This window comes from Plutella xylostella, chromosome 26 (genome assembly GCF_932276165.1).
Source record: "Plutella xylostella chromosome 26, ilPluXylo3.1, whole genome shotgun sequence".
NCBI classification, from domain to species: domain Eukaryota; kingdom Metazoa; phylum Arthropoda; class Insecta; order Lepidoptera; family Plutellidae; genus Plutella; species Plutella xylostella.
This window is the reverse complement of record NC_064006.1, coordinates 3,396,291-3,422,598: the sequence shown is the minus strand read 5'-3', so window position 1 is coordinate 3,422,598 and position 26,308 is coordinate 3,396,291. Positions and strand designations below refer to the sequence as shown.

Below are 26,308 nucleotides of genomic sequence, written 5' to 3'. Positions count from 1 at the left end.
TGTGTAGGTGTAAGCTGGTAGAGGCTGGAATATGAAACATTATAGGTCACAAACTCAAACGCGTTCTTAAAACTTATAATAAAACGGTTATCGATTCATTAGCAGCAATGACCAGTGCACAACCATTTCACCTTGTATAGTTAGGTTTTAATCCACCCCTGCCTACACATTTTTTAAAGCAACGTTAAAATAAGGAAGGACCCTACTTAAATAAATGTTAATGAAGTATTCTGTACAAGCAACACGCGCCAATACTTGTCGTTTAGCCGCAGGGCAAATACAGGTGTGATGCAAGGTTATTCTGAACAATTATTACGATTGGATGCATCTGTTGACACAATCTATTAACTGGGGTGCACTTATACACCTAAACTGAGGGCCGGGATGGAATACTTTTTATAGAGGTTCATTGGGTGAATCGCTGGTATTACAGTGTTGCATTTTTGACGACCCTAATTCTTGTGACATAGGAGTAAAGTTTGAATAGCCAAAGTTGGAGTTGCAGATAAGTTTTGTTCGGATTTAGTACTTTATCTCATGGGAAGATCTATGTTATAGGTCTTTATTTGTTTTCCCAGGTATTTCGCGCGCGGCCTATGATACCTATCTATCTGATTAATAATTTTTTCTATTATGCTATTCTGTATTCTCCTAAGTATATCCGGGAATTTGATTTAATCACTACTTCGGTAAAATATCCCTTACAAATCCTCAGTAACTTGTAACTAGCTACTTACAAACTATAAAAAACTGGCACTATACTTAACTGTAAAATAATACAAAATTCAGGCTAAGTATATTTGGTTTTTGTAAATAATAATAATTTAATAATCATAATTAAAATAAAATCTACCTCTACATTGTATCAGCCAACTCTGACCCAGGCTGGACCTAGGTCTCTCTCAATAATCTAGCCGTTCGACCTTCTATTGTTACTAAAAACGACACACTGATAAGTAGGTAGTTACTTAGGTACTCATGTCATGTTTTAGGGTATAATCTGTCTGCGAAATTGGATTAGATTAGTTACTAGCTTCGGTATTCGGTACGCTCGATATCATCGTAATTAATTTATGTCATCTCTTAATCTACCTGTGCCTATAATTATGTAGATAGAGATACTGCTTGTAATATTAATAAAGAGGTAAAGTCCGGTGTTATTAACAAAATGGATAATTAAATATAGAAAGAGCTTAGTGAGGGTGAAACTTAGTACCTACTTACATGGTGTCCGTGAATGTATGAATAAAACGAAAGAGAAACACAAGCTGAGTTGCACATAGGGTATTTTAAGCTAAGATCGACATTATAAACGTATTGATCGCGCTGCCTTGCTTGGGCATTAGACGGACAGAAAAAGACATAGAATTACTTCGGACATTAGCTTTTTAAAAGATCCTTCCTGCAACTCAGCATCAGGGACTCTTTTTAAACAAGTCTTGTAAGTCTCGCACAGTTGGCTAGTTGGCAGTCATCAGATTTATTAAGGCAGGCTGAGGCACATATTTAATATAAGTAATATATACAGTCTGCCTACTGGTTACTCACGGCACAGGCTTAGCCTAGTGTGAGAACCCCAGCTACCATAGTTTTTTTAATCTGGTCCAAATAATTTATAACTGTTTTATATCCATAACATTTATTAAGATAACCTGTGTAACCTAAATATTTTGGCTAAAAAAATATATAAATTCCTCAGTCTGCCCTCCAACTGTAAGCATACAACATTACAACCCAGTTCACTCTGTCTGTGCATAGCATTATTATACCCAACTTCGCGTTATTTTGTACAGTGTCCAATTGTCCATACACAGAGGTACGTCAGACACTTATGCAGGTTGTTAATAACCCGAATATAATTTTAATCACAAGCTAAATTCTTCCGCGCCATTACGCATCGATCGATCGGACGTGCTGGCTGTCGGCTGATCCTCAACTCACCTGTCTGCAGCGGATACGGAAGTGTCGGGTGACCGGTAACCGGATCCAGCGCCATCGCGCCACCCCGGTTTGAAAATGGAAACGGAACTGCCGTGCCGGTAGACTGGCTGGCTGTTTGACTATTCGGTTAATCAAGTTTGGTAGCACAGAGGCCTCCTGTACTTACGGACTTACTTTATTTTTATTTGACCAATAAGTAATACCTAGTCCACCAACCCGCAATAGGCCAGTGTGGTGGACTAGGCCTAAGACCCTTCCTTCATTGGAAGGAGACTCGTGTTCCAGCGGGGACGTGATGGGTTGTGATGAATACCTTAAACCTCCAAATAGATATAATTTCAACCTACAGTCACACAATTACCTACTTTCAAAGTCAGTCCTCCTGCACTGATGAATGATAGTTGGAGCAAAGTATATTCAATAAATGATGATGGGCACCAATATATGGAAGCTGGGACCAGCACCAATAGAAATCAGTGATACGTCGTTGAAAAGGTATTTTTTTTGCAGAATATGAATAACGGAAGCGCTAGTCTTGGTTTACTGTCCAATTAGAATAATCGTACCTTGAAAGTTTTATATTTTATTTCTCTAATTTTAATGTTCTTGTTAGTTTTTCACATTCATTTTTAATTTTTATAACAAAATTTTCATATTTCGTATAATATTATATTTGTTTATTATCCCAGTAAATAAAATCAGTTGAAAGTAATTTCTCCAATTTCAATAATACGTGTTTACGTGTATTACGCCCTAACTGTCATCAGGAGAAAGAGTGCAATGCCATAGAAAAATACTTCCTTCCGACGAATATATTTCAAAATGGACAACTGATACGGATTTGTCGTCATAATACTTTTTTGCTCTCTTGAAAAGAGCTATCCAACGATGTATGTCTCATCTTTATTGGACATAGGTCCCAAAACGCCCATTGTCATTTACCTAATCGTTATCAGCAAATGCCCATAGATTCCCATAAAGCCAATCTTCGTGTGTGGCGACCACCAGCCGGCAGCCGGCTGGCATCACTGCCCAATGAGTCGAGTGACTCCGCTGCGCCGAAGGCATGCGAACTCTTTTTACGCAAACTCCTTTAACGCAAACTTTTTCGAAATTCACACGGTATCCCTTACGAGAAGGTTGTAGCAAAAAGTTCGCATACCTATTACTTACTTTGGGAGTTTTTTACGCGTCCGCTTGTATCGGGCTTCGCTGGTGAGAAGTTGGCTAATGAAGTTTTTTAAAGTTACTTTCTTTTATACATGTATTACTTAAAACATTGTAATTACAATGATGTTTATATACCTACCTACCTAGGTAAATTCAGGTGATAAAAAAAAACAAATCCATTTCGTCCTTCTCATAGACATAATAATATAATATTATTTAGTCCAGTCAATAAATGACTCAAAATGAGGTGTAGAGTGCGTGAGCAGGTAACTAAGCGATTCCTTCAGAAACTTGTTCAGGGGGCTTAGGTTGTTAACATACCAAAAGTCCTGACTCCTAGGTGATGAGCGGGGGGGAGGAGGGGGGGATAAAGGTACGAATTTTTGGTTTTTAGCTTATATCTCGAAAACGGTGCATCGGAGAGAAATATTTTCAACTAATGAAATGGAGCTCTTAAAATTATCTAAAACTTTTATAAGTATCATATGTTTTTTTTCTAATTCCTAACTGTTTTCGAGCTATACCCTCGGAAAAAGTTGAAATTTACAAAAAAAAATTATTCATGTCAAAATATTCATAAACATTGCTTCATATTGTCTAAACCTATTCATAAATGAAAAAAATTAATAGGAAAGAAGTTGTAGATTTTTAAATTCCCTTTTAGAATATATATAGATATGCTGTTTAATGTCCAACCCACCTAAAGTTACAGCTATTTTACTTACACTTAAGCTTACTAACTCGGTGAGTTATGTCAGTAAATTTAGCAAAATGCAAGTTTAAAATAGCTGTAACTTTAGGCGAGTTGGACATTGACCATATCTATATATATTCTCAAAGGAAATTAAAAAATCTACAACTTTTTTCCTCTTCATTTTATTCGTTTATGTTTAGTTAGACAATATGATGCAATGTTTATGAATGTTTTGACATGAATGAATTTTTCTTGTAAATTTCACCTTTTTCCGAGGGTAATAGCTCGAAAACGGTTAGAAATTAGAAAAAACACATGATATAAAAGTTTTAGATAATTTTAAGAGCTCCGTTTCATTAGTTGAAAATATTTCTCTCCGATGCACCGTTTTCGAGATATAAGCTAAAAACCAAAAATTCGTACCTTTATCCCCCCCTCCTCCCCCCCGCTCATGACCTAGGAGTCAGGACTTTTGGTATGTTAACAACCTAAGCCCCCTGAACAAGTTTCTGAAGGAATCGCTTAGTTACCTGCTCACGCACTCTACACCTCATTCCTTGACTGGACTATATTGTATTTTTTTTGTTACAGTTAATACTATAGCAATTATTCCCGTACACTTCAGAAGCATTACTCAATAATGCTTGATTGAATGGACATTCCATTGCCTAAAACATTAATTAATTAAAGAATAATTTTCGTCCAACTCTACATATATGCCTTCAAGAGTCACGAGTAAGTAGCGACCATCAGCCACCACATATTTCAACCAATGTTCACCCAACTACTCAACCTATCTATCCTCTTTAGTGCAACCTTTTTATCTAACGCACCTAATATTTTTTTCACGAAAGGATGCAGACTGCCTGACTCCATCAGGCGCACTTCCAGCTGACTGGACCTCGCCATGGGTGGCCCACGTGTTCATTGCAGCAGGTGAGTCAACACAATATAACCCCTAATTCCTGCATCATACAGTATCGTATGCAAACCTGTTTGCTTTGCGCAATACTGTGAAGCGAACCAAGGCATCAACACCGATCATTGTCATAATGCAACTCTTTTGTGAGGTGATCCTATGCTAATGTTGTCAAAATATGTGGTAGAGATGAGGTGGGTTTGAAGATTCTATTCAGTGTTTTGTATTGTAAAACGCTACTGTTGAATAAGTCTGACTAGGTTAGGTGTTAATAATGTAGAAGTTTACATGTTTTCTTTTGTTAATTGGATACCCTATTAGTCTATGATGAGGGTATGGTAGAGGTCAGAGTAAATGGCTTGAATGGCGTGACGTAGCCAACCCTGCCGACTTAAATATCTGAAGTATTAAAACATCCCTGCACTACTGTGTTCACTTTATTCCCTGTCAAAAGCAAGAACACCTACCACATTAACATTAAGTAGTTACTGTCCAATAACACTTACTAAACATCAAATAAAGCTCCATATTATTAAATTACTGACCACAATTAACTATCTAAACATTTATCTGCTCGCTCCGTCGGACTAAACGCTTCTCACCACAAAAACAATAGCTTCCCGCTCCCGCCAAGAACTCGATACGTGGTGACAGCCACTTTCCCGCGCACAATATGTCATGTTGTTTTTTTTATGCCGAGGGGTTGGATACAAACAGCCAATTACGTAGGGGCGGGTGGTGCATTACCACACTTGACAGATAGCCGTGGCACTAAACAGGCTGTAAAAGTAGTGTCCTCTGCCTGTAATATGTTAATTAAAAAGTTGGGCACTTTGTTTTTCGGTCGCGTTTCTCGGGTGCCAGTGCGCATGTCGTTATGATTAATTTAATTAGTCGCTTCTGTGTTTGGTGATACTGTGATTTTGGTGCCTTTAATTGTAGAGTTTTCTGTGGTGTTTAGTGCATTTCCTTTGGATTTATTGGGTTTTCTGAAAAAGGTTAGTACCACGTTTGTGAGCGGCATATAATAGAGCAATGTCTCTAAGTAGTTTCTAGTAAGAATATCAAGTATTTTTTTTAGCTGAGTAATTTAATTAAAGTGACAGTGGCAGCGGTCATCAATGTAAACGATTGATTACTTTCAGTAACGTACGTAGGTAATATTGCAATAAGGAAAATATTGAAATATGACTGTTGCTTAATAATGTACTTATTTTAAATTAGTTACAAAATAAGCGACGTACAAATACGAGAACATTAACATTGAAACAATAATTTTGTCGTTTGTTTTATAAATACGAAGACACGACCTGCCTTCAGAAATCAATAAGAGGTTTTGAGGATACATTTTAATAAAATAGTGTTACAGAAGGGTATCATTAATCATAGATGAGCAAACTCTTTACATATTTGCAAATGCGCCTCTTGTACTAACGCCTTTAATAAATGATCATTCCACTTAAATAATATTAGGTAAGTATACAATGGTCACAATAATCAACTAAAAAAGAGTAGTCTTATAAGTTTCATGTTTCTATCTGTGTCATGGTATCAGGATATTTTATTTACGTTTTCACAAATAAAAAAACAGTTGTTCATGAGTTTATGAACACAACTTTTTTATTTCGGTAAGGTTCTTTCAGATTTTATTGTGTACTGAGTCAGCCCTAGACTACTTTAGTAAGGAAACAGTTGTAGGTACCTAGAGGTATAACTAGGTATATACATAGATTACATGCTCAAGGCCAAGGATAGATAATAGTGACGCTCCTTGGGAGAGGCAATAGTAGGATGCATCCAGTATTGGATGATTTTAACTGATAATGATGATGAACATGATAAATTTTGATTACCCCTTAGAATAATAACAACCCCTGCATAAATTATTGAAATTTCACCAAATTACTCCAAAAAGACCAGCTCAATGAAGCCGTCTGCAATATTGCAGTACCTACATTCAACAGCGCATCCGAATATTACCAACTAAAAACGTAAATATTTTGATTAAATTGTAAATTAGATACGTAAGATCCATAATTATCAAGTTTGTCGATATTCGGAAATAGTCTAATGAGTTATGAAAATCTGTCTTAAAATTCAATACGTACTTAGGTACACTAGTATTATTACATTAGTAAGTACATAGACAAATTATTCCATTACACGTATAAATATCTATATTAAATGTGCAGGTTCTCTTAAAATCTCGATCCTTTGTTGACCTTTCATAAAAATAGCACGTGGTATCATCATCATCATCAGCAGCTATGAAGACTGCTGCTGCTGGACGTATTCTAGGACAATTTGTTCCACATCCTAATTTATATTTTCAGAACCTATCTCCTATTAATGCATATTATAATAATTCTAGAAGTTCATAACGCTCCGCTAAGGCTAGCAGTTTTTTTAATTTATTTCCCAACTCTAGGTACTTGCTAGGTTAGGTGGTAGGTTCTGTAAATTAGAAATAGCTAACGATATATTTTATTACGCCTTTGAACTGAAGTTTTACTTGTTACGCCTGTTAAGTATCTATCATATCCGTAAAATATTATTTTAAGAAAATTAGGCGTAAAAGGAGTCTTAATACCGATTATTAAGGAGGGAAGCACCTAGCTAGTTTCAGGCCCAGACTCCTTGAAGGAGAAGCGGGAATAAGAAGAATAAAACAAAATTGCGTCATCATCATTTTCCATTTACCATTCACCTTCAGTCATTTTGTTAGCAGAAAACGTAATTGGCAATGTGCATTGATACACGAGTATAACGATTGCATAACATTGCTATAACTATATAAATACCTATATTAATACATCTATGAAACAAAGCCGTTTTCAACTACATATATACATATCTGTATATCTATAGATGTTTTCAGACTTATTAGTATAAAGTATATAGATACCTATATGTATATTTCATGCAAGCGTTATATATGTACCTATGTGCGTTAACAACCGCCCTCTGTTCTCTGATTTTCCCGCCCCATTTCGACGAGTTTGCGCACTTCGTTACAATCACAAATATAGGTTTTCTCACACATATTTAGCTTTCAAGTAATTACCTACATTTCAGTATTTAGAAGATAGTGTATTATGAAAATAATAATAATATTAATTATTGTGTAAAACTAAGCCCTTTTATCAACACCTCCCAAATATTCTCCCAATTCCACCTGCAAATCGAGAAACCATAACCGACGCCTTACAAGCATCTCATCTGTCGCAGCATCACTAAACCTCTACCTATCTCTGTCCCTCCAGCCATGGTACCGCGAGACTACAAGAGACGGAAACAGTGACTCGGCTGGAGTCTGAGGCGCCATGGACTGCTACGTGCCGAATAACCCGCAGTATGTGGCCGACTTCTGTTCGCTTCAGGAGCCGGCACATGCCCACCACTGCTGTGAGGTAAAGCAGAGACCATAGACTATAAGTCCCTCTATGAAGTCATGAAAACGGAAATGGATCGTAACTAACTGTTTGAGCCGGTATGGATAGTAATGGATCTATATATCTTTTATTAATAAATAAATCTGTTAAAAAGATATTATCAATCGATATTTCAGTTTAAACATGTATTTAACAGTGAGTAGATAACTGAAAATCATAAAAAATGTTTGCAAAATCGCACTTTTTACTTTCATGGCTTTATAGATGTACTTTATGTGGTAACGATAGGTTGATGCTCAGAATAATAACAGCTTCGCGCGGCGCTGTTGATGCGTGTGAAGTGACTTCTTGGTGGTAGAAGGTGTAGTCATAGTGTGTTACAGACTTATAGTGTGTGCTGAATAAATGTCCGCTGGATAAGTCTCTGATAAGTCCCAGATAAGTCTGGATTTTAAGAGTTGGATTAGGACAACTTTCATTAGGTGAGTACTGAACTTATGCCGAGTTGCAGAAAGGGACTTTAAGCTAATGTCGACATTAAATCTATGTCTGTCTCTTTCTGTCCGTATACTGTCAAAGCAAGGCAACAATACACTTAATGCGGACATTAACTTAAAGATCCTTTCTGCAACTCAGTGTTAGACAAATAACCTACTTTCTATAGTACCGAAACTTAAAAGTTTATATTTTTTTACTTCGTTTGCTATGGACAAATTCCATGGAAAATAATTAAACAGTACAACACTTTGTATATCTATAGATTTTAGCAAATTTATAATTCACGTTATTTTCCCGGCTGCATGGCTCCTTTGTCGTCGTAGATAAACTCCACTGTATCCCTATTCGCCTTAAACACGACAATGTAATTTTGTAATGTATCTACGTCGTTAAAGATGCACTGCCGCCAAGACTCAAGAAGCTTTATAACTTTTATGAGGCCTACAACTTGTAATACGGATATGTAATATGGATATTTAAAAAGACGTTGAGATAACTCACGGATTTTAAAACACATTTATACCCTTCTTACCATTGCTTTTTATTTATAGATCTATAGATAATTCCTTTATTGGAATAGTTATAATTTCCATTCTGGAGTGTTTCTAATAAAAAAACAAACTAGCTTGTCTCGCATGGTTTATAATGTAATAATGTAATAGGCAGTTTAGATATTTTTAGTTATATTCTTAATATTCTATACGAAATACAGTAATAGTACTTACAATAACAAAAAAAAACACTATCTACTAAGTATAAGTTTACACTACGACTCTATTCGTAGCCCCCGCGTAGCACCTTCGTAGCGACGCCATAGCGCGTCGTAGCCACGCGCCGTCGCCTTAGATTAGACATCAACGGGTGCGCGAAAGAAAGTCTAGTTGTAGGCTTCTGTTATTTTTTGGATCCTTAATTTTGTTGTTAATATTTCTTTAGAGGGTGAAGGGTATTTAAAATTTAAAAAAATATTATTTTTGCGGATCAAATTGAGTAACGTAACAATGTTTTGTATCGGGATTCTTCGATCACTTAGGGATGACGATCGATCGCCAAGCATAGTGTGTTAATCAGTATACTTGAAAATTTTGCACAAAAATGGTATCCGAATAACACAATTAGTAGCTACAACGGCAGAGATACCTATTTACCTACCATTTTTATTTTTACTAGAGCATTGAAAATATTTTATCTGTTCCCGAAAATAAAGGCATATTTAGAAGGCTATAACGCACTAACGCTATAACTTTGCTGCCGCTACTATTCGACATAATTACTTAATACGATAGCAATAGGGATTTTTAATAAATTCGCTTGTATCGCATGAATCCTCTCTTTTTCGATACATTTTAGAACTATAACACACTATATCGCGCATCTTCATATAAAATACATGCGAGTGACTTTTTCGATGCGGCCCGTTACAGTTACCATTTTGTCTGTATTTGCTAGGCTGCTTGTTTAGTGTAAAATAAATGTATTTTATTATTTTTTGTTCTGTTCTATGTGAGATCTTTTATACGTTATACAATCATGAGGTATTTTCCACTAAAATCCATTTGCAATAAACGCCTACCACAATAAGGTCTCTCGGTAATAGGTTATATGTAAGCAAAATCAGAACCTTTATCTCAAAAACTCGTCTCCCTGCAGCAGGAGGCCACATGCTGCGAGGACAGCGAGGAGCTGAGCGCGCTGCATGAGTCGCTAGACGCGTGCGCGCTGGGCGCCGACAGCTGGGCGCCGGACGAGATGGGCTCGTTCTCGCTGCCCGCGCTGGAGCTCGAGCCGCTGCCGTCGCTGTTCCCGTTCTCGCCGCCGTCTCACTACAAGTCAGTATAGTAGAGCTGGATCAGCTGGAGCTGCTGCTATACTATACTCGTTCTCGCCGCCTAGTCAGTACAAGTGTATAGTAGAGCTGTAGCAGTCGCTATATCCATTTTCGACACCTAGAGTGACTACAAGTCAGTATAGTATATCTAGAGCGATAGCAGTCGCTATACCCGTTTTCGTCGCCTAGTCCCTACAAGTCAGTATGGTAGGGGTTCCGCTCATCTCGCATAATCTTTATTGACCAAAACTCATTTCGCATAACTCGTATGGTCTAAACTTTTTTGGCCGAACCTTCACTTTGCCAAGACTTATGTGGCATAAGGCTCGTTTCGTCTAAAACTCTTTAGGCACAATCTTTAAACACCTAAGTTTCGTTTGCCCAAATTTATGTTCGTCTATACCTATGTATAATCTAGTTTCTCCTAATGTTATCTTAATAAATAATATATTTACCCCCTTATTCATAAAAAAGTTACTGAACGGATTAACTATTGAACTGTTCTGTCCCTCTCTGACAGAGAATAATTTGTTCATTGACAGAGAGTGACAAAACAGTTCAATAGCTAATCCGTCCAGTAACTTTTTTATGAATAAGGGGGTAAGTATGTAGTAAATGTACAAATTGTGGTATTTTTCTCCTACATCCCGAAAATCACGATATTGTATGATCAAAAAATCGAAAGTTAACGACCAATATAATTATTACAAACCCCATGAGATCGAAACCTAAAAATAGGTGCGACGACGAGCAAAGCGAGCTTTTGATAAAACTATGTTCAATAGCATAAGTAATAATCTTAAAAATCATGATGTAGACCCGGTCATCAGTGCCTGGATAACAAATATGCTTAAATCAAGAACAGTATCTTTTACTTCAACAAATACAATAAGATGCAAAGTAGCAAAGGGATGTCCGCAGGGTGGAGTGTTATCTCCATTGCTGTGGGTTTTAGTTGTGAATGATCTACTTTGCGATCTAAATAATAAAGGTTTTACAACAATAGCCTACGCCGATGACGTTACAATTCTCATTGGCGGTCTGTTTGTAAATACCTTATGTGAAAGGATGCAACTTGCACTGAATATCATAGAGGAATGGTGTCACAAACATGAATTGTCAGTGAACCCAACCAAAACGGAAATGGTTCTATTTACCAAAAAGACTAAGATAGGTAATTTAAAGCTACCTAAACTTTTTAATACAACCTTAAAGTTAACAAATGAGGTAAAGTATCTCGGCATATGGCTAGACCACCGCCTAAGCTGGTCTAAACATGTGGAGAAAACCCTAAGTAAAGCAACAATATCCCTATACCAAACTAGGAAACTTGTTGGATCCAAATGGGGACTCAAGCCAAAGCTGTGTAAATGGTTGTACACAGCGGTGGTCAGACCTATAATAACATATGGAGCAGTGGTTTGGTGGCAAAGATCGAACCTCATTACTGTGAAAAACAAACTACGACAGTTTCAAAGGCTTGCATGCGTTTCAATCACCGGATGTATGAAGTCAACCCCAACAGCCGCCCTAGAAATAATTCTAGGACTTCCACCACTCGATATTATCATCAAGCAGGAAGCTAAAGCGGCGGCGATAAGGCTAAGTAACATGGGACTATGGTCAACGAATACTACTGCACAGGGACACAGTCGCATACTTGACATTGCCAAGTTGTCGGCTCCCGGGTCCACTGAATGCAGCGACACTACTATAAAGACGTTTATCTTCAACAGAAGCTACACTATCCAGCGAGATCAGTGTGGCACATCAGACGAAAACAATTACGACATCAATATCTACATTGATGGAGCCAAGAACAAGAAGGGCAGCGGTGGAGGTGTCTTCTGCCCGGAACTTAATTTACAATACTCTGTCAGCTTCGGGAACAAAGCTACTGTTTTTCAGGCAGAAGCTGCCAGCCTACTTGACGGAGCTACACAAATAAAAGACACAAAAAATAGCAATATCTGCTTCTACACAGACAGTATGGCTATTTTAGGTGCCTTAGGCAGAACTGTAACAAAATCTAAATTAATTTTAGAATGTCACAGAACACTGGAAAACCTAAGCATTTCAAATAATGTAACAGTACAGTGGATTAAAAGTCATAACGACAACATAGGAAATTGCGAGGCTGACCGACTAGCAAGAATGGGATCAAATACCCTACCAATAGGGCCAGAACCATTTATTAGTCTGTCATCAAAGGCAATAAGGCAATGTCTCACCGATAAAACACTATCTGAACACAATCAGGAGTGGAAAAATCGTGTAGATTGCAGACAAACTAAAGCGTTTATTGTATCACACAACCACAAACTTACACGCTACTTACTCAACCTGTCCCGTAGTAATATATCATTAATGGTAGGACTAATAACAGGACATTGTTGCGTGAATAAACACTTATATACCATAGGTAACTCAACTAGTCCCTTATGTAGGACATGTAAGGAAGTAGATGAGACGGTTGAACATATTCTGTTAGCTTGTCCACCTACTACAGAAACAAGATTATCTATTCTTGGACCAACAGAGCGCCTACCTCAGCTATTACAACACCCAGGCCTGCTACTCCAGTTTACCCGGGAGCTAGGCTGGCTGAGCTGAAACCAAGGGGATATGTACAAAGGTTCCACTCGAGAGAGCCACGTACAGGAACTTCACCCCCTATGAGAATAGAATAGAATAGAGCAAAGCGAGGAGGAGCGTGTTAGGTGCACATGTTCATCAAAACCAAAGCGGAGCGCAGCGAAGCGGAGCGGAGCGTTTTTCAAACAGCGGAAACAATACAAGGCACCAGTTTGCGCTATGTAGGGAGACGCTCCGTCAAAGTTAAAGCCAAACGAATATTATTACTTTGTATTAACCTAATAAACCTATGCCATAGCATTATTAGGCTATTCAAGATTTGGCCATACCATTATTAGGCTAAACAATGTTATGCGAAATAACTTTTTACTAAACGAGATTTATGCCATACGATTTTCGGCGTAACGAGACTTTGACCAAACGTTACTATGCAATACGAGATTAGGCAAATAAATCTTATGCCAAAAAAGGTAGAACCGTATAGTAGAGCTATAACAGTCGCTAGACGGGCTGGGTGCCGAAGACTGTCAAGGCCTTGCCCCTCGTCATGCTAATTACATGTACCTTTTTTAGTACCTACCTCCTAATCCCTGGTGCCTGTAATGTAGAAGTTGCCGAAGATACCTCCAGAAACGGCCGTCATTAGCGATTTTTAGATTAAATATTAGATTCCAGGCACCAGATATTAGGAGGTACGGTGGCCTGCGCCTAAAAGTATACAGGCGGAGTTTTTAAAATAGCGATCCCTGATAATTAAGGGACCAGCTACATCTGATATAAATCCGGGGACGTGTTGTGTGTGATATGTGTAGCAGTGGTGTTTATGTGGATGTGCTTGAGCAGCATGTGAGCTTGAGATCGCTATTTTAAAAACTCCGCCTGTATACTTTTAGGCGCAGACCACCGTACGTTATAAGAATTGGAATTAGCATGGCGAGGGGGGTGGCCTTGTTAGTTTTACGGAAAAGCGCTTTCAAACGTAAGTTATGATTTTTTTTCAATTGGCGGCGGCAGTTCTGCGTATATATATCGCCTTAATTGAAACTGGAAGGAGTTTATCGATCCAAAACTTTATTCGTGTCCTACATAAACCTAACGATACCCTAACTTCCACCTATAAATTTCCCTAGAATTTTCCGCCGCCATTTTGTAAGTTTCCCGCCTTTCAGGTAGGGCATGCAATACCTGTAATATTTTCGGATCCCGGTATTAATACCGGTATCATACTTCCTTATAATAGATGGCATATATTTTGTTTAAAGGTCGTATTAGTCGTATAGGGCTAAATACAACAAGAAAAAGCAATCAAATTCTGTATTATGTAATATTTTTTACGAGAATTGAGTCTTAGAGTTAAAATTTTAGAACGCATGGACAACAAATAGGTTTCCAAAGGCCAAAAACCGCATGTAACGGTTAAAAACAAGTGCATGCACTTTCATAGTATATAGGAGCACAAGGCCAACTATATCTTATTCGCTTGATTTATAGCCTAAAAAATGTCCGATTCCGGTATTACTTCAATACCGGTATTGAAAAAAGCGTGGATTTTGTCCGGGATCCCGGTATTATACGCAATACCGGTATTGCGTTATTGCATGCCCTACTTCCAGCAGGGGCGGCGGCAGCATAAGCATGCCGTCCTATATACCTAATTATATATATTATATTCTATTCTATTCTCTGTGGGGGTAACAGTACCTGCACCTGGCTCTCTCGAATGGAACCTTTGTGCATATCCCCAAGGTCTAAACTGCCTTCCTAAGCTTGGACCATTTCCCACCACGCTGGTCCACTGCGGGTTGGTGGGTTCACATACCTAGATGTGCTAAATCTAGATATGTAGGTTTCCTCACGATGTTTTCCTTCACCGTAAGAGCGATGGTATACATTGTACTTAAATTCAGAAAAGAACTCATTGGTACATGTCAGCGCCGGGATTCGAACCCGCATCTCTGGCGTGAGAAGCGGGCGCTTACCCGACTGAGCTACCACCGCTCTAATTATATAATTATATATATATATATATATATATATATATATATATATATACGTGATACACCCACTTGTGATATATATATGTATATATATATATATATATATATACATATATATATCACAAGAAAAGAGTAGCATCTCTAAGAACGAGTATCTTAACCGAAATTTGGAGAAAGCTGTACCGCCAGACCTTAATCAGAATACCCTAACCTCATAACCTCCTACCTCTATTAATTTCCTCTGAATTTTCCGCGGCCATCTTGTAACGTTTCCCGCCTCCCAGCAGGAACAGCGGCGAGTGCCGCGAGCGTGGCGGCGACGCGGCCGACGTGCTGCTGTCGCTCAAACATGCCGTCTTATATTTATATCTTTATAATTAATATATACCTATCCCAAGAAAAGAGTAGCATCTCTAAGAACGAGTATCTAATCTGTAATTAGAGGGATCTGAAGAGCCAATGCTTCTATCCAGAATGCCCTACTTCATAACCTCCTAGCTCTATTAATTTTCCGCCGCCATCTTGTAATTTTCCCGCCTTCCAGCAGGAACAGCGGGGAGTGCCGCGAGCGCGGGGGGGACGTGGCCGACGTGCTGCTGTCGCTCAAGCATGCCGTCGTATATTATATATAATATTTATATATATCCCAAGAAAAGAGTAACAACTCTAAGAACGAGTATACAACCGAAATTGGAGAGAGCTGAACAGCCAAAGCTTTTATCCAGAATGTCCTACTTCATAACCTCCTAGCTCTATAAATTTTCCGCCGCCATTTTGTAACGTTTCCCGCCCTCCAGCAGGAACAGCGGGGAGTGCCGCGAGCGCGGGGGGGACGCGGCCGACGTGCTGCTGTCCCTCAAGCATGCCGTCGTGCACGGGGAGTGCAACTCCGATCCCGTGCATCCGCAGGTAAAGCTACATGCCATAGATAACATTTCACCATAAGTATTACTCCTAAGGTCGTCGGTCCAGCGGGCAGGAGGGCGTCCCATGCTGCGTTTGCCTGGTTGTGGTCTCCACTCGAGAACTCGCCTACCCCAACGGTTACCGGATCTTCGGCAGATAAGACCAGCCCGCAGTGCTACTTCAGTTTGCATATTTTGACAGCTATGTCGGTAAACTTAGTCCGACGAATAACCTCATTTCTGATACGATCCTGCCCGCTGGACCGACGACCTTAAATATTACTAACTATACTCTGTCCTGTGACTCTGTCCATTTTATTATTGTTTTTTTGACATTCGAAATCCCATACATATTTGAAGACTGCAAACGAAACCCAACTTAAGTTACCAGACATAAGCGATCGTCAAAAAACCATTAATAAGATGGAAATAGTATAACGTACCTAAATATGGTGTCCAAATTTTAAATTAAGTTCTTGTTTTGTTGTGGGTGGAACTTTTTCATTGGTCGCGAGCATTTTGTTCAATCGCTTTTGCAATCGATGTATTAGGTATTGCAGAAGCAACTTCGACAAGGAGGCTGCAAGGCGCATCCAACTGGGTTGGGCTGCATTCGGGAAACTTCGTCACATATTCTACTCGGCCATTCCTCAGAGCCTGAAGTCAAAAGTCTTCAACCAGTGCGTCCTGCCAGTGATGACGTATGGTGCAGAGACGTGGACACTGACGGTAGGACTGGTCCACCGATTTAAAGTCGCTCAGCGTGCTATGGAGAGAGCTATGCTTGGGGTTTCTCTGATGGATCGTATCAGAAATGAGGTTATCCGTCAGAGGACCAAGGTTACCGACATAGCTGTCAAAATACGCAAGCTGAAGTGGCAATGGGCTGGTCATATCTGCCGAAGAACCGATAACCGTTGGGGTAGACGAGTTCTCGAGTGGAGACCACGAACAGGCAAACGCAGCGTGGGACGCCTTCCTGCCCGCTGGACTGACGACCATAGGCAGGTGTCGGGTAGTGGTTGGATGAGGAAGGCCGAGGACCGAATGTTGTGGCGCTCCTTGGGAGAGGCCTATGTCCAGCAGTGGATGATTATTGGCTGATGATGATGATGATTAGGTATTAGCACAAATCTGTTGAAAAGGTTTGTCCATTGGTATTTCATATTTAACTGTAAGTAAATAACTGAAAAGGAGGCTGCATCAACTGATCTCGGCTCGAGATGAAAGATAACAGGACTTCATCATCGTCATAAATTGACTAAAAATGTTAGTCTTTGCAAAATCGCACTTATATTTTCAGATAATTATTTTCATGTTGTACGTGGTTGTACTAACTCACTCCCTCATTCCCACGCGTAAGAGCGAGACCACAATATGTTTCGCTGCTACGCTTCAGTGTTTTACTCAGCGTTGTTTGGCGTCTCGTTCTACCGTAAGGTTATCGATTTATTTGTTTCACTCTAACGTTAGGGGAAGCGGAAAGAGGAAGCCCAAATCCGCCCCTAGATACGGTACTGTTAACGAAATACGACTCTATCCCGATATGTTAAGAGTGCTAATTGCGTAACAATTCTCGTTCGTTCGTCGACGAAGAGTGACCCCCTGTTAACGAAATTGTATTTTTGCTCGCGTGATATGAATGAATCGAGGTCGTTATGACTATTAGCATAAGGATTGGAATGTAACGTGAAGAAGACATATAAACGTGTGTCGGAGAGTATTGAAATTAATTTTCTCTATGAAACCGATCTGGCTTCTTGTAATCTCGATGGTTAAATGGAGATAAGATTCTTTTGGTGAATGCTCGAATTAATCCGCCAGTTAATTAATTTTCGCGGTGAAAGAGATAGTTAATTAAGCTTTCGGTATTCAATTGATCGTGTGCCTATTTAAATGTTTACCTAGAATTTGTTTAAATGTATTCGTGGAATCGAATTATTAGATTTCTGTCAAGTATGGGTCTTCCACCAAACTATTCATTCACATATTCATTTAGCACATAAAATTAACATCGATGTCCTACTTCTTCTGCCTTACACTCCTGACTTTCCGCTGTGGCGTGGCGACTTAACCATCTGACTGATCTAAAATCACATCAAAATAGCCGTACGGACCCATTGGGGAAATCTAGCAACGTATACTGATAGAAGACACTTTGCGGCCGCCGTAATAAATGAAGAAAAAGTAAGATGGGCTATCACCTCTTTCCTTCCCTTCAAATCGCCGGGAGCAGACGGTATAGTGCCGGCTCTCCTACAGTGGGAGGTAGATATTATCTCACCACGGATAGTAGGTATCTTCAGAGCCTGTATAGCCCTCGGGTATATACCTAAGGGATGGAGGGAGGTGAAAGTAGTATTTTTGCCTAAAGCGGGTAAAGATGACTACACCTCTCCGAAAGCCTATAGACCCATTAGTCTGTCATCATTTCTTCTTAAAACTTTAGAACGACTGTGTGACAGATATATACGTGACGGTGCACTTTCCGTGAAACCTGTCCATCCTAACCAACATGCATACCAACCGGGTAAGTCAACAGAGTCGGCCTTACACGCAGTGGTAAGCAAAATTGAAAATTCAATATTGTTACAACAATCCTGCCTTGCAGTTTTTATCGATATTGAAGGAGCTTTTGATAAAACTATGTTCAATAGCATAAGTAATAACCTTAAAAATCATGATGTAGACCCGGTCATCAGTGCCTGGATAACAAATATGCTTAAATCAAGAACAGTATCTTTTACTTCAACAATAATACAATAAGATGCAAAGTAGCAAAGGGATGTCCGCAGGGTGGAGTGTTATCTCCATTGCTGTGGGTTTTAGTTGTGAATGATCTACTTTGCGATCTAAATAATAAAGGTTTTACAACAATAGCCTACGCCGATGACGTTACGATTCTCATTGGCGGTCTGTTTGTAAATACCTTGTGTGAAAGGATGCAACTTGCACTGAACATCATAGAGGAATGGTGTCACAAACATGAATTGTCAGTGAACCCAACCAAAACGGAAATGGTTCTATTTACCAAAAAGACTAAGATAGGTAATTTAAAGCTACCTAAACTTTTTAATACAACCTTAAAGTTAACAAATGAGGTAAAGTATCTCGGCATATGGCTAGACCACCGCCTAAGCTGGTCTAAGCATGTGGAGAAAACCCTAAGTAAAGCAACAATATCCCTATACCAAACTAGGAAACTTGTTGGATCCAAATGGGGACTCAAGCCAAAGCTGTGTAAATGGTTGTACACAGCGGTGGTCAGACCTATAATAACATATGGAGCAGTGGTTTGGTGGCAAAGATCGAACCTCATTACTGTGAAAAACAAACTACGACAGTTTCAAAGGCTTGCATGCGTTTCAATCACCGGATGTATGAAGTCAACCCCAACAGCCGCCCTAGAAATAATTCTAGGACTTCCACCACTCGATATTATCATCAAGCAGGAAGCTAAAGCGGCGGCGATAAGGCTAAGTAACATGGGACTATGGTCAACGAATACTACTGCACAGGGACACAGTCGCATACTTGACATTGCCAAGTTGTCGGCTCCCGGGTCCACTGAATGCAGCGACACTACTATAAAGACGTTTATCTTCAACCGAAGCTACACTATCCAGCGAGATCAGTGTGGCACATCAGACGAAAACAATTACGACATCAATATCTACATTGACGGAGCCAAGAACAAGAAGGGCAGCGGTGGAGGTGTCTTCTGCCCGGAACTTAATTTACAATACTCTGTCAGCTTCGGGAACAAAGCTACTGTTTTTCAGGCAGAAGCTGCCAGCCTACTTGACGGAGCTACACAAATAAAAGACACAAAAAATTGCAATATCTGCTTCTACACAGACAGTATGGCAATTTTAGGTGCCTTAGGCAGAACTGTAACAAAATCTAAATTAATTTTAGAATGTCACAGAACACTACTAAGCAATACTTAGCAGAACAATACTTGAAAACCTAAGCATTTCAAATAATGTAACAGTACAATGGATTAAAAGTCATAACGACAACATAGGAAATTGCGAGGCTGACCGACTAGCAAGAATGGGATCAAATACCCTACCAATAGGGCCAGAACCATTTATTAGTTTGTCATCAAAGGCAATAAGGCAATGTCTCACCGATAAAACACTATCTGAACACAATCAGGAGTGGATAAATCGTAGTAAAAGTGGATAAAAGTGTAGATTGCAGACAAAGTAAAGCGTTTATTGTATCATACAACCATAAACTTACACGCTACTTACTCAACCTGTCCCGTAGTAATATATCATTAATGGTAGGATTAATAACAGGACATTGTTGCGTGAATAAACACTTATATACCATAGGTAACTCAATTAGTCCCTTATGTAGGACATGTAAAGAAGTAGATGAGACGGTTGAACATATTTTGTTAGCTTGTCCACCTACTACAGAAACAAGATTATCTATTCTTGGACCAACAGAGCGCCTACCTCAGCTATTACAACACCCAGGCCTGCTACTCCAGTTTACTCGGGAGCTAGGCTGGCTGAGCTGAAATCAAGGGGATATGTACAAAGGTTCCACTCGAGAGAGCCACGTACAGGAACTTCACCCCCTATGAGAATAGAATAGAATAGAATAGATAGAAGACACGTTTTCTTTTAAACTAATCAATTTTATAGGAATTGTTTCCATCGTCCTCCGACATCTGTGTAGTAGATCTATTTCCGCCACTCCTTTAACCTGGTTAACAAGATCTTTAGGGCTCCCGTACACGGGCCACCGGCCACAACCACAAAACGCCGCCAATGGCATATTTCCCGTAACTTTTGCAGGTACATAAAATGTACACCGGTGGCGGCCACACGCTACAAATCGTTTCTCTACAAAAGCTTTTCTCGTGGCGGCGTTTGTGGCTTAGGCAGGAGGCCCATCAGCGGTGACACTTACTGAAGAAATTTACTCCTATATTCACCTCCCCCCCCCCCCCCCCACAGATGATGATGAACAACGGCGGCTACCCGTACTACGAGCACTACAGCGCGCCGCCGCTGTTCCCCACCATGAGCGTGAACGTGTCCATGAACATGACCATGCACGGCTGTCCGCCCGACCAGCTGTGTCCGCAGGTGAGGCATTTCTGTTACTATGAGCACTACAGCGCTGAGGTGGGGGCCTTCAGGATATCAGTGAAACGATCGAATTCTTCGAGTGACGTTTATTTATCTACATTTTGTCCAAAGTCGGTTAGACTAACTTAGATCGTAACCAGGGAAAGGTTTATCAATTAGGTATACGTCATCTACATTTATCTACCATGAGCGTGAACGTGTCCATGAACATGACCATGCACGGGTGTCCGCCCGACCAGTTGTGTCCACAGGTAGATATTTTCTATTACTCAGAAATTAGATATCATGTTTCTAGTTTGACCGCTGTGGAACATAGTAGGTGCTTAAGTACATGTACCATGCTCACGACTGTAATCCCCGAAAGGGTTTATAGTCAACGAGAGGCAACCACATCGTACAATAGGTCCCAAGCCGCATTGCCGTTTTGATAGGTACTGAGCTTAGACCAGGACCATCAGAGACGTCCAAATAGAACGCGAATGCGGACTACTACTGAGCTTCAAAACATTCAACTGCCCAATAGAGTAACTAGAATAGTGCGACACTGTTAAGCTGGGTACAGACCGGGCCAACGAACGCCCAACGAACGCCAAGCGATGGATATTTATCATACATAATACAGGGTAGATTGCAGCAACGAAGGTCAATGATTTGTCGATTTGGTCACCCGTTTGTTGGCGTTCGTTTGGCCGGTCTGTACGCAGCTTTAAAAGAAACATTAAAACTGGATATTTTTTCATCAAGAATATCATTCCAGGTGCAATGGAACCAGAACGCGTCATCACCGGCAGTGAACGTCGTCTACCCTCAACCACAGAACGTCATCAGCCCCACCTCCTACCCTTCCGCCACCTACTCCTTCACAGCAGACTTCAGGACCCCCAACCAATCAGATCCTCTCATCACAGCCACTTCCACATTCAAACCTCTGCAACTACCAAACCAAAAACCCAACCAGAACTACTTATTCCAAAAACAATCAAACTTCAACAACCAGAAGGTTTTAAGTCAAACATTGAAGCGACCGCCGTCGAAGATGTATGAAGGACAGAAGTTGGAACAGAATATGGGGAGTGGGTACACGATACTGAATGATGAACAGATGCATCAGGACTATGGGTATTCGTGTATCAACTCTTCTGGGAAGGTTCAGGCAAGTTTTAACTCTACTCGCATTGCCACTTGGTGTAAAACATTAGATGAGTTTAAAATTAAAATTAATGTATGTGAAAGTACCTATAATACCTACCTATCCAGGTGTACATGGAAACATTTATTCTATTTGGAGTCAAACACACTAATATTATAAATCTGAAAGTTTGCTTGGATGCGTTCACGAAAAAACGGATAGATATTTTTTATATAAATTTGGCACGTAGTATGTCTAACACATACCTAAGCTATTTGTATCCCGCGGGAAAAGCTAGTTTACAACACACCATAGCTCAACCAACCACCACTTACGCTTTCCCTCACAGGTGGGCTCGCTCAGTGGCTGCTCAGAAGACGACGAGCAAAAGCCCAACCTGTGCCGCATCTGTGGCAAGACCTACGCGCGGCCGAGCACACTCAAGACTCACTTACGAACTCACAGCGGGGAGCGGCCGTATAGATGTGGGGACTGCAATAAGAGCTTCTCGCAAGCTGCTAACCTGACGGCGCATGTGCGGACGCATACTGGGCAGAAGCCTTTTAGGTGAGGATGTTTTAGATATTGTAGATGATAGAATCTTCTTTGAGGGTTTATTCTGTGGCCGGTGTAGTAGTTGTATAAGGTGGCAGTGGAGCGCCACTCCTGGGAAAGCTCTTGGTATGTCCAGCAGGGGACGATGATTGCTGATGATGATGATCAGTACCTATAGATAATATAAAATAATTCACCCGTTGCTAGGCTCACGTAACCCTACAAATTGCAAACTGGAATATGTGCAAAAACGGTTCTACCTTTTTTGGCATAAGATTTATTTGCCTAATCTCGTATTGCATAGTAACGTTTGGTCAAAGTCTCGTTACGCCGAAAATCGTATGGCATAAATCTCGTTTAGTAAAAAGTTATTTCGCATAACATTGTTTAGCCTAATAATGGTATGGCCAAATCTTGAATAGCCTAATAATGCTATGGCATAGGTTTATTAGGTTTATACTAAGTAATAATATTCGTTTGGCTTTAACTCTGACGGAGCGTCTCCCTACATAGCGCAAACTGTTGCCTTGTATTGTTTCCGCTGTTTGGAAAACGCTCCGCTCCGCTTCGCTGCGCTCCGCTTTGGTTTTGATGAACATGTGCACCTAACACGCTCCTCCTCGCTTTGCTCGTCGTCGCACCTATTTTTAGGTTTCGATCTCATGGGGTTTGTAATAATTATATTGGTCGTTAACTTTCCATTTTTTGATCATACAATATCGTGATTTTCGGGAGGTAGGAGTAAAATACCACAATTTGTACATTTACTACATACTTAATGTATTATTTATTAAGATAACATTACGAGAAACAAGATTATACATAGTTATAGAAGAACATAAATTTGAGCAAACGAAACTTAGGTGTTTAAAGATTGTGCCTAAAGAGTTTTAGACGAAACGAGTCTTATGCCACATAAGTCTAGGCAAAGTGATGGTTCGGCCAAAAAAGTTTAGACCATACGAGTTATGCGAAATGAGTTTTGGTCAATAAAGATTATGCGAGATGAGCGGAACCCGTGCAAAAACTAACAAAACTTGAACATTCATTAATTCATTATATCTTAGTCGGCGGCGTCTGTGGCGAACAGTTTGTCTACTGGGAACGCAGCCTTAAGGTGCAAATAGCCTTCCCGCTTATCGTATCTTATCTTTTACGGACAACTTTTTGATTCATTATAAAAACATAGTGTTTGTTTACAGGTGTCCCATATGCGATAGAAGGTTTAGCCAAAGCTCGAGTGTAACGACGCACATGAGGACACATTCAGGAGAGCGGCCGTACCAGTGAGTTTACCTATAGTAACTACCTACTTAGATCATAAAATATTAAGTATATGTATCGTATTGTAGTATCGGAATATAACCCTACTGGTAAGTAATTATACATAATTCATACAAGACTGAAAGATACTTTCGGAGAATCGACAGGTGGCCTATAATATAAAATAATTTCGTCTTACCTTCAACGTCTTTAGTCTACTTAACTACCTACTTATATTCTTCTCTTCGCAGGTGCAGATCGTGTAAAAAAGCATTCTCCGATAGTTCCACTTTGACGAAGCATTTAAGAATACACTCCGGGGAAAAACCTTATCAATGCAAACTCTGTTTACTTAGGTACGTAACCATAGTTATATACTCGTAGATACCTACCTATATTACTTATTTCCTGATGAAAACTTGTATTTAAAGACGAATCTATGCCAAAAAGCTCGAATTTAATTAAGAGCTGATAAAACATGAGAAAGTGAAAGTGTACCTTACTTGATTAAATTTCATGTCTGGATGTTGAACACCCCATACTTCCGGTCCAAAATTTAACCGGATGTTAAACACTTCCGGTCCAAAATCATCAATCTAGCAAACGGAAGAGCTTTCAATGCTACATCTCTACGATACTTCGCGGATTCCCACCTGCTATCGTTTTTCCCGCTCTTATAATGTGATCTCCTCATTCCAGGTTCTCCCAATCCGGCAACCTGAACCGTCACATGAGGGTGCACGGAAACCTCTCCGGAGGCATGCTCGGCTGACCCCTGCCGCGGTGCGGGTTGCCCGCTGTCTACTTCTGATCTCCTAGTCCTTGCTCTTTCGTGCCATAGAGGCAGTAAAACGCGCGCCATGCGTCAATGTTCACAAGATGGCGGAAAGGATTGTGAACAAAATGGCGGCAGTATTGCCATAGGATAAAAATTGCAGTGTTGCTATATGCGAGGCGATATTTCCTCTGGTTAGCGCAGTAAATCATGTTGTTGAAGATAATCAATATAAAAACAAATCAGGATATTAAGAATTTAATCAAAGTAACTCCTTTTACAGTTTGATTTCTATTTCTACTGGGTTGGGAGTAAGTGGAAGCCAAACCAAATATTTACAGTATTACTGGGTAGTACATAATTAATTAGGTAATAAAATTAGTAGGTATTTAGTGCTAAGCCTATTCTAATTTACTTAGTATTAAAATCATTGTTATCTTATGTGACGCTCATTGTAAATAATTAGATGCAATGTGTAAATAAGTATCGCTATAAAATAGTTGGATGTGTATTAAAACATAAAGTAGGATAGATTTAAGCTAACCATGTCTAGTCAAGAAAGTATTAAACTTTATTACCTAATGTGAATAATTTTATTTTATGAACCCGAGAGTTATTCTGCACATCTACAAGATACTAAAATGAACAGGGAACTTACCGCATCGACTATACTTACTACTACTAACTACATTTTAGATAGGTACTCATCTAGATGTTTCAGTTAGTTACTTATTACATTCTTAATAATAATAAATAATAAATAAATTATCTTTATTTCCAGACCATAGGTCCAATAAAAAATGCACATCACAAATAGATGATGATGATGACGGTGATACCTAGGCCAAACAATTTTATTAAAATTACACGTCCTCTATTATCAAAGTAGTAATGTTCCTTATCTGGACATGATCCACCCGAACGATGAAGAAAATACCTTACATACCATACATTATCTATCAATCTGGCACTGATATCCTGCTCTGCCGATAGCGTAAGGCCGTTATTATTCTGAGCTAGATGACCTCTACCTCTTTGCAGTTTATTTATTTTGTATGGCAACATTAAAATAATATTCACAGAATAATAACATGATTTTCTACCAAAAGCGCGGCAGTTATTATTCTGAGACTTTCTACCATATATTTTTTCCTGGCAATAAAATTTCCAATATTGACACATCATAATTTAAAAAAATACTCGGTAAAATTTCTTCTCTCGTCCGAGATGGTGGAAGTGTTTTACTAAATTTCTCGAGTTATCATTATCACTAAAACAAGATAGCTGATATCTGCAACAACAATAAACTGCTGGTGCGGGTGTCAGTTATCCTCCCCGCCATTTGTGGCTTACATTTATCTCACACAGATCGTCAACTTTCGATCGGTCTAAAGTAGAATTTGAGTCCTACTTTAGCATTTTGGCGAATTCCAATCCTGTGACCCATTGTGTGCTGCAAACATGAGTGAGAGCTCGCCGGATGGGATGTCCTCGCCTCGGAAGGACTTCTTTTGTGGCGTTGTCGAAGGTACAGTC

General features: G+C 39.6%; 2 protein-coding genes across 4 annotated transcripts in view; both read left to right on the top strand.

Annotated features, from left to right (window-relative positions):
• The first annotated feature begins 8,047 nt into the window (after nt 1-8,047).
• Nucleotides 8,048-24,929, top strand: LOC105384530 (protein glass). The gene is made up of 9 exons (XM_038111629.2): nt 8,048-8,134; nt 10,265-10,443; nt 15,832-15,943; nt 20,916-21,047; nt 21,808-22,203; nt 22,529-22,746; nt 23,937-24,020; nt 24,249-24,353; nt 24,697-24,929. Exons 1-9 carry the CDS (start codon nt 8,048-8,050, stop codon nt 24,767-24,769), a joined length of 1,386 nt encoding a protein of 461 aa, XP_037967557.2. The 3' UTR covers nt 24,770-24,929.
• A 1,046-nt stretch (nt 24,930-25,975) lies between these two features.
• The window catches only part of LOC105384531 (protein O-GlcNAcase), a 29,431-nt gene continuing 29,098 nt past the window's right edge, over nt 25,976-26,308 (top strand). For all 3 annotated transcript variants that reach the window (XM_048630585.1, XM_048630584.1, XM_048630583.1), the window contains exon 1: nt 25,976-26,300. In XM_048630585.1, coding sequence (XP_048486542.1) covers nt 26,234-26,300 — 67 coding nt within the window. In that variant the 5' untranslated portion in view covers nt 25,976-26,233. The remainder of the gene's footprint in view (nt 26,301-26,308) is intronic.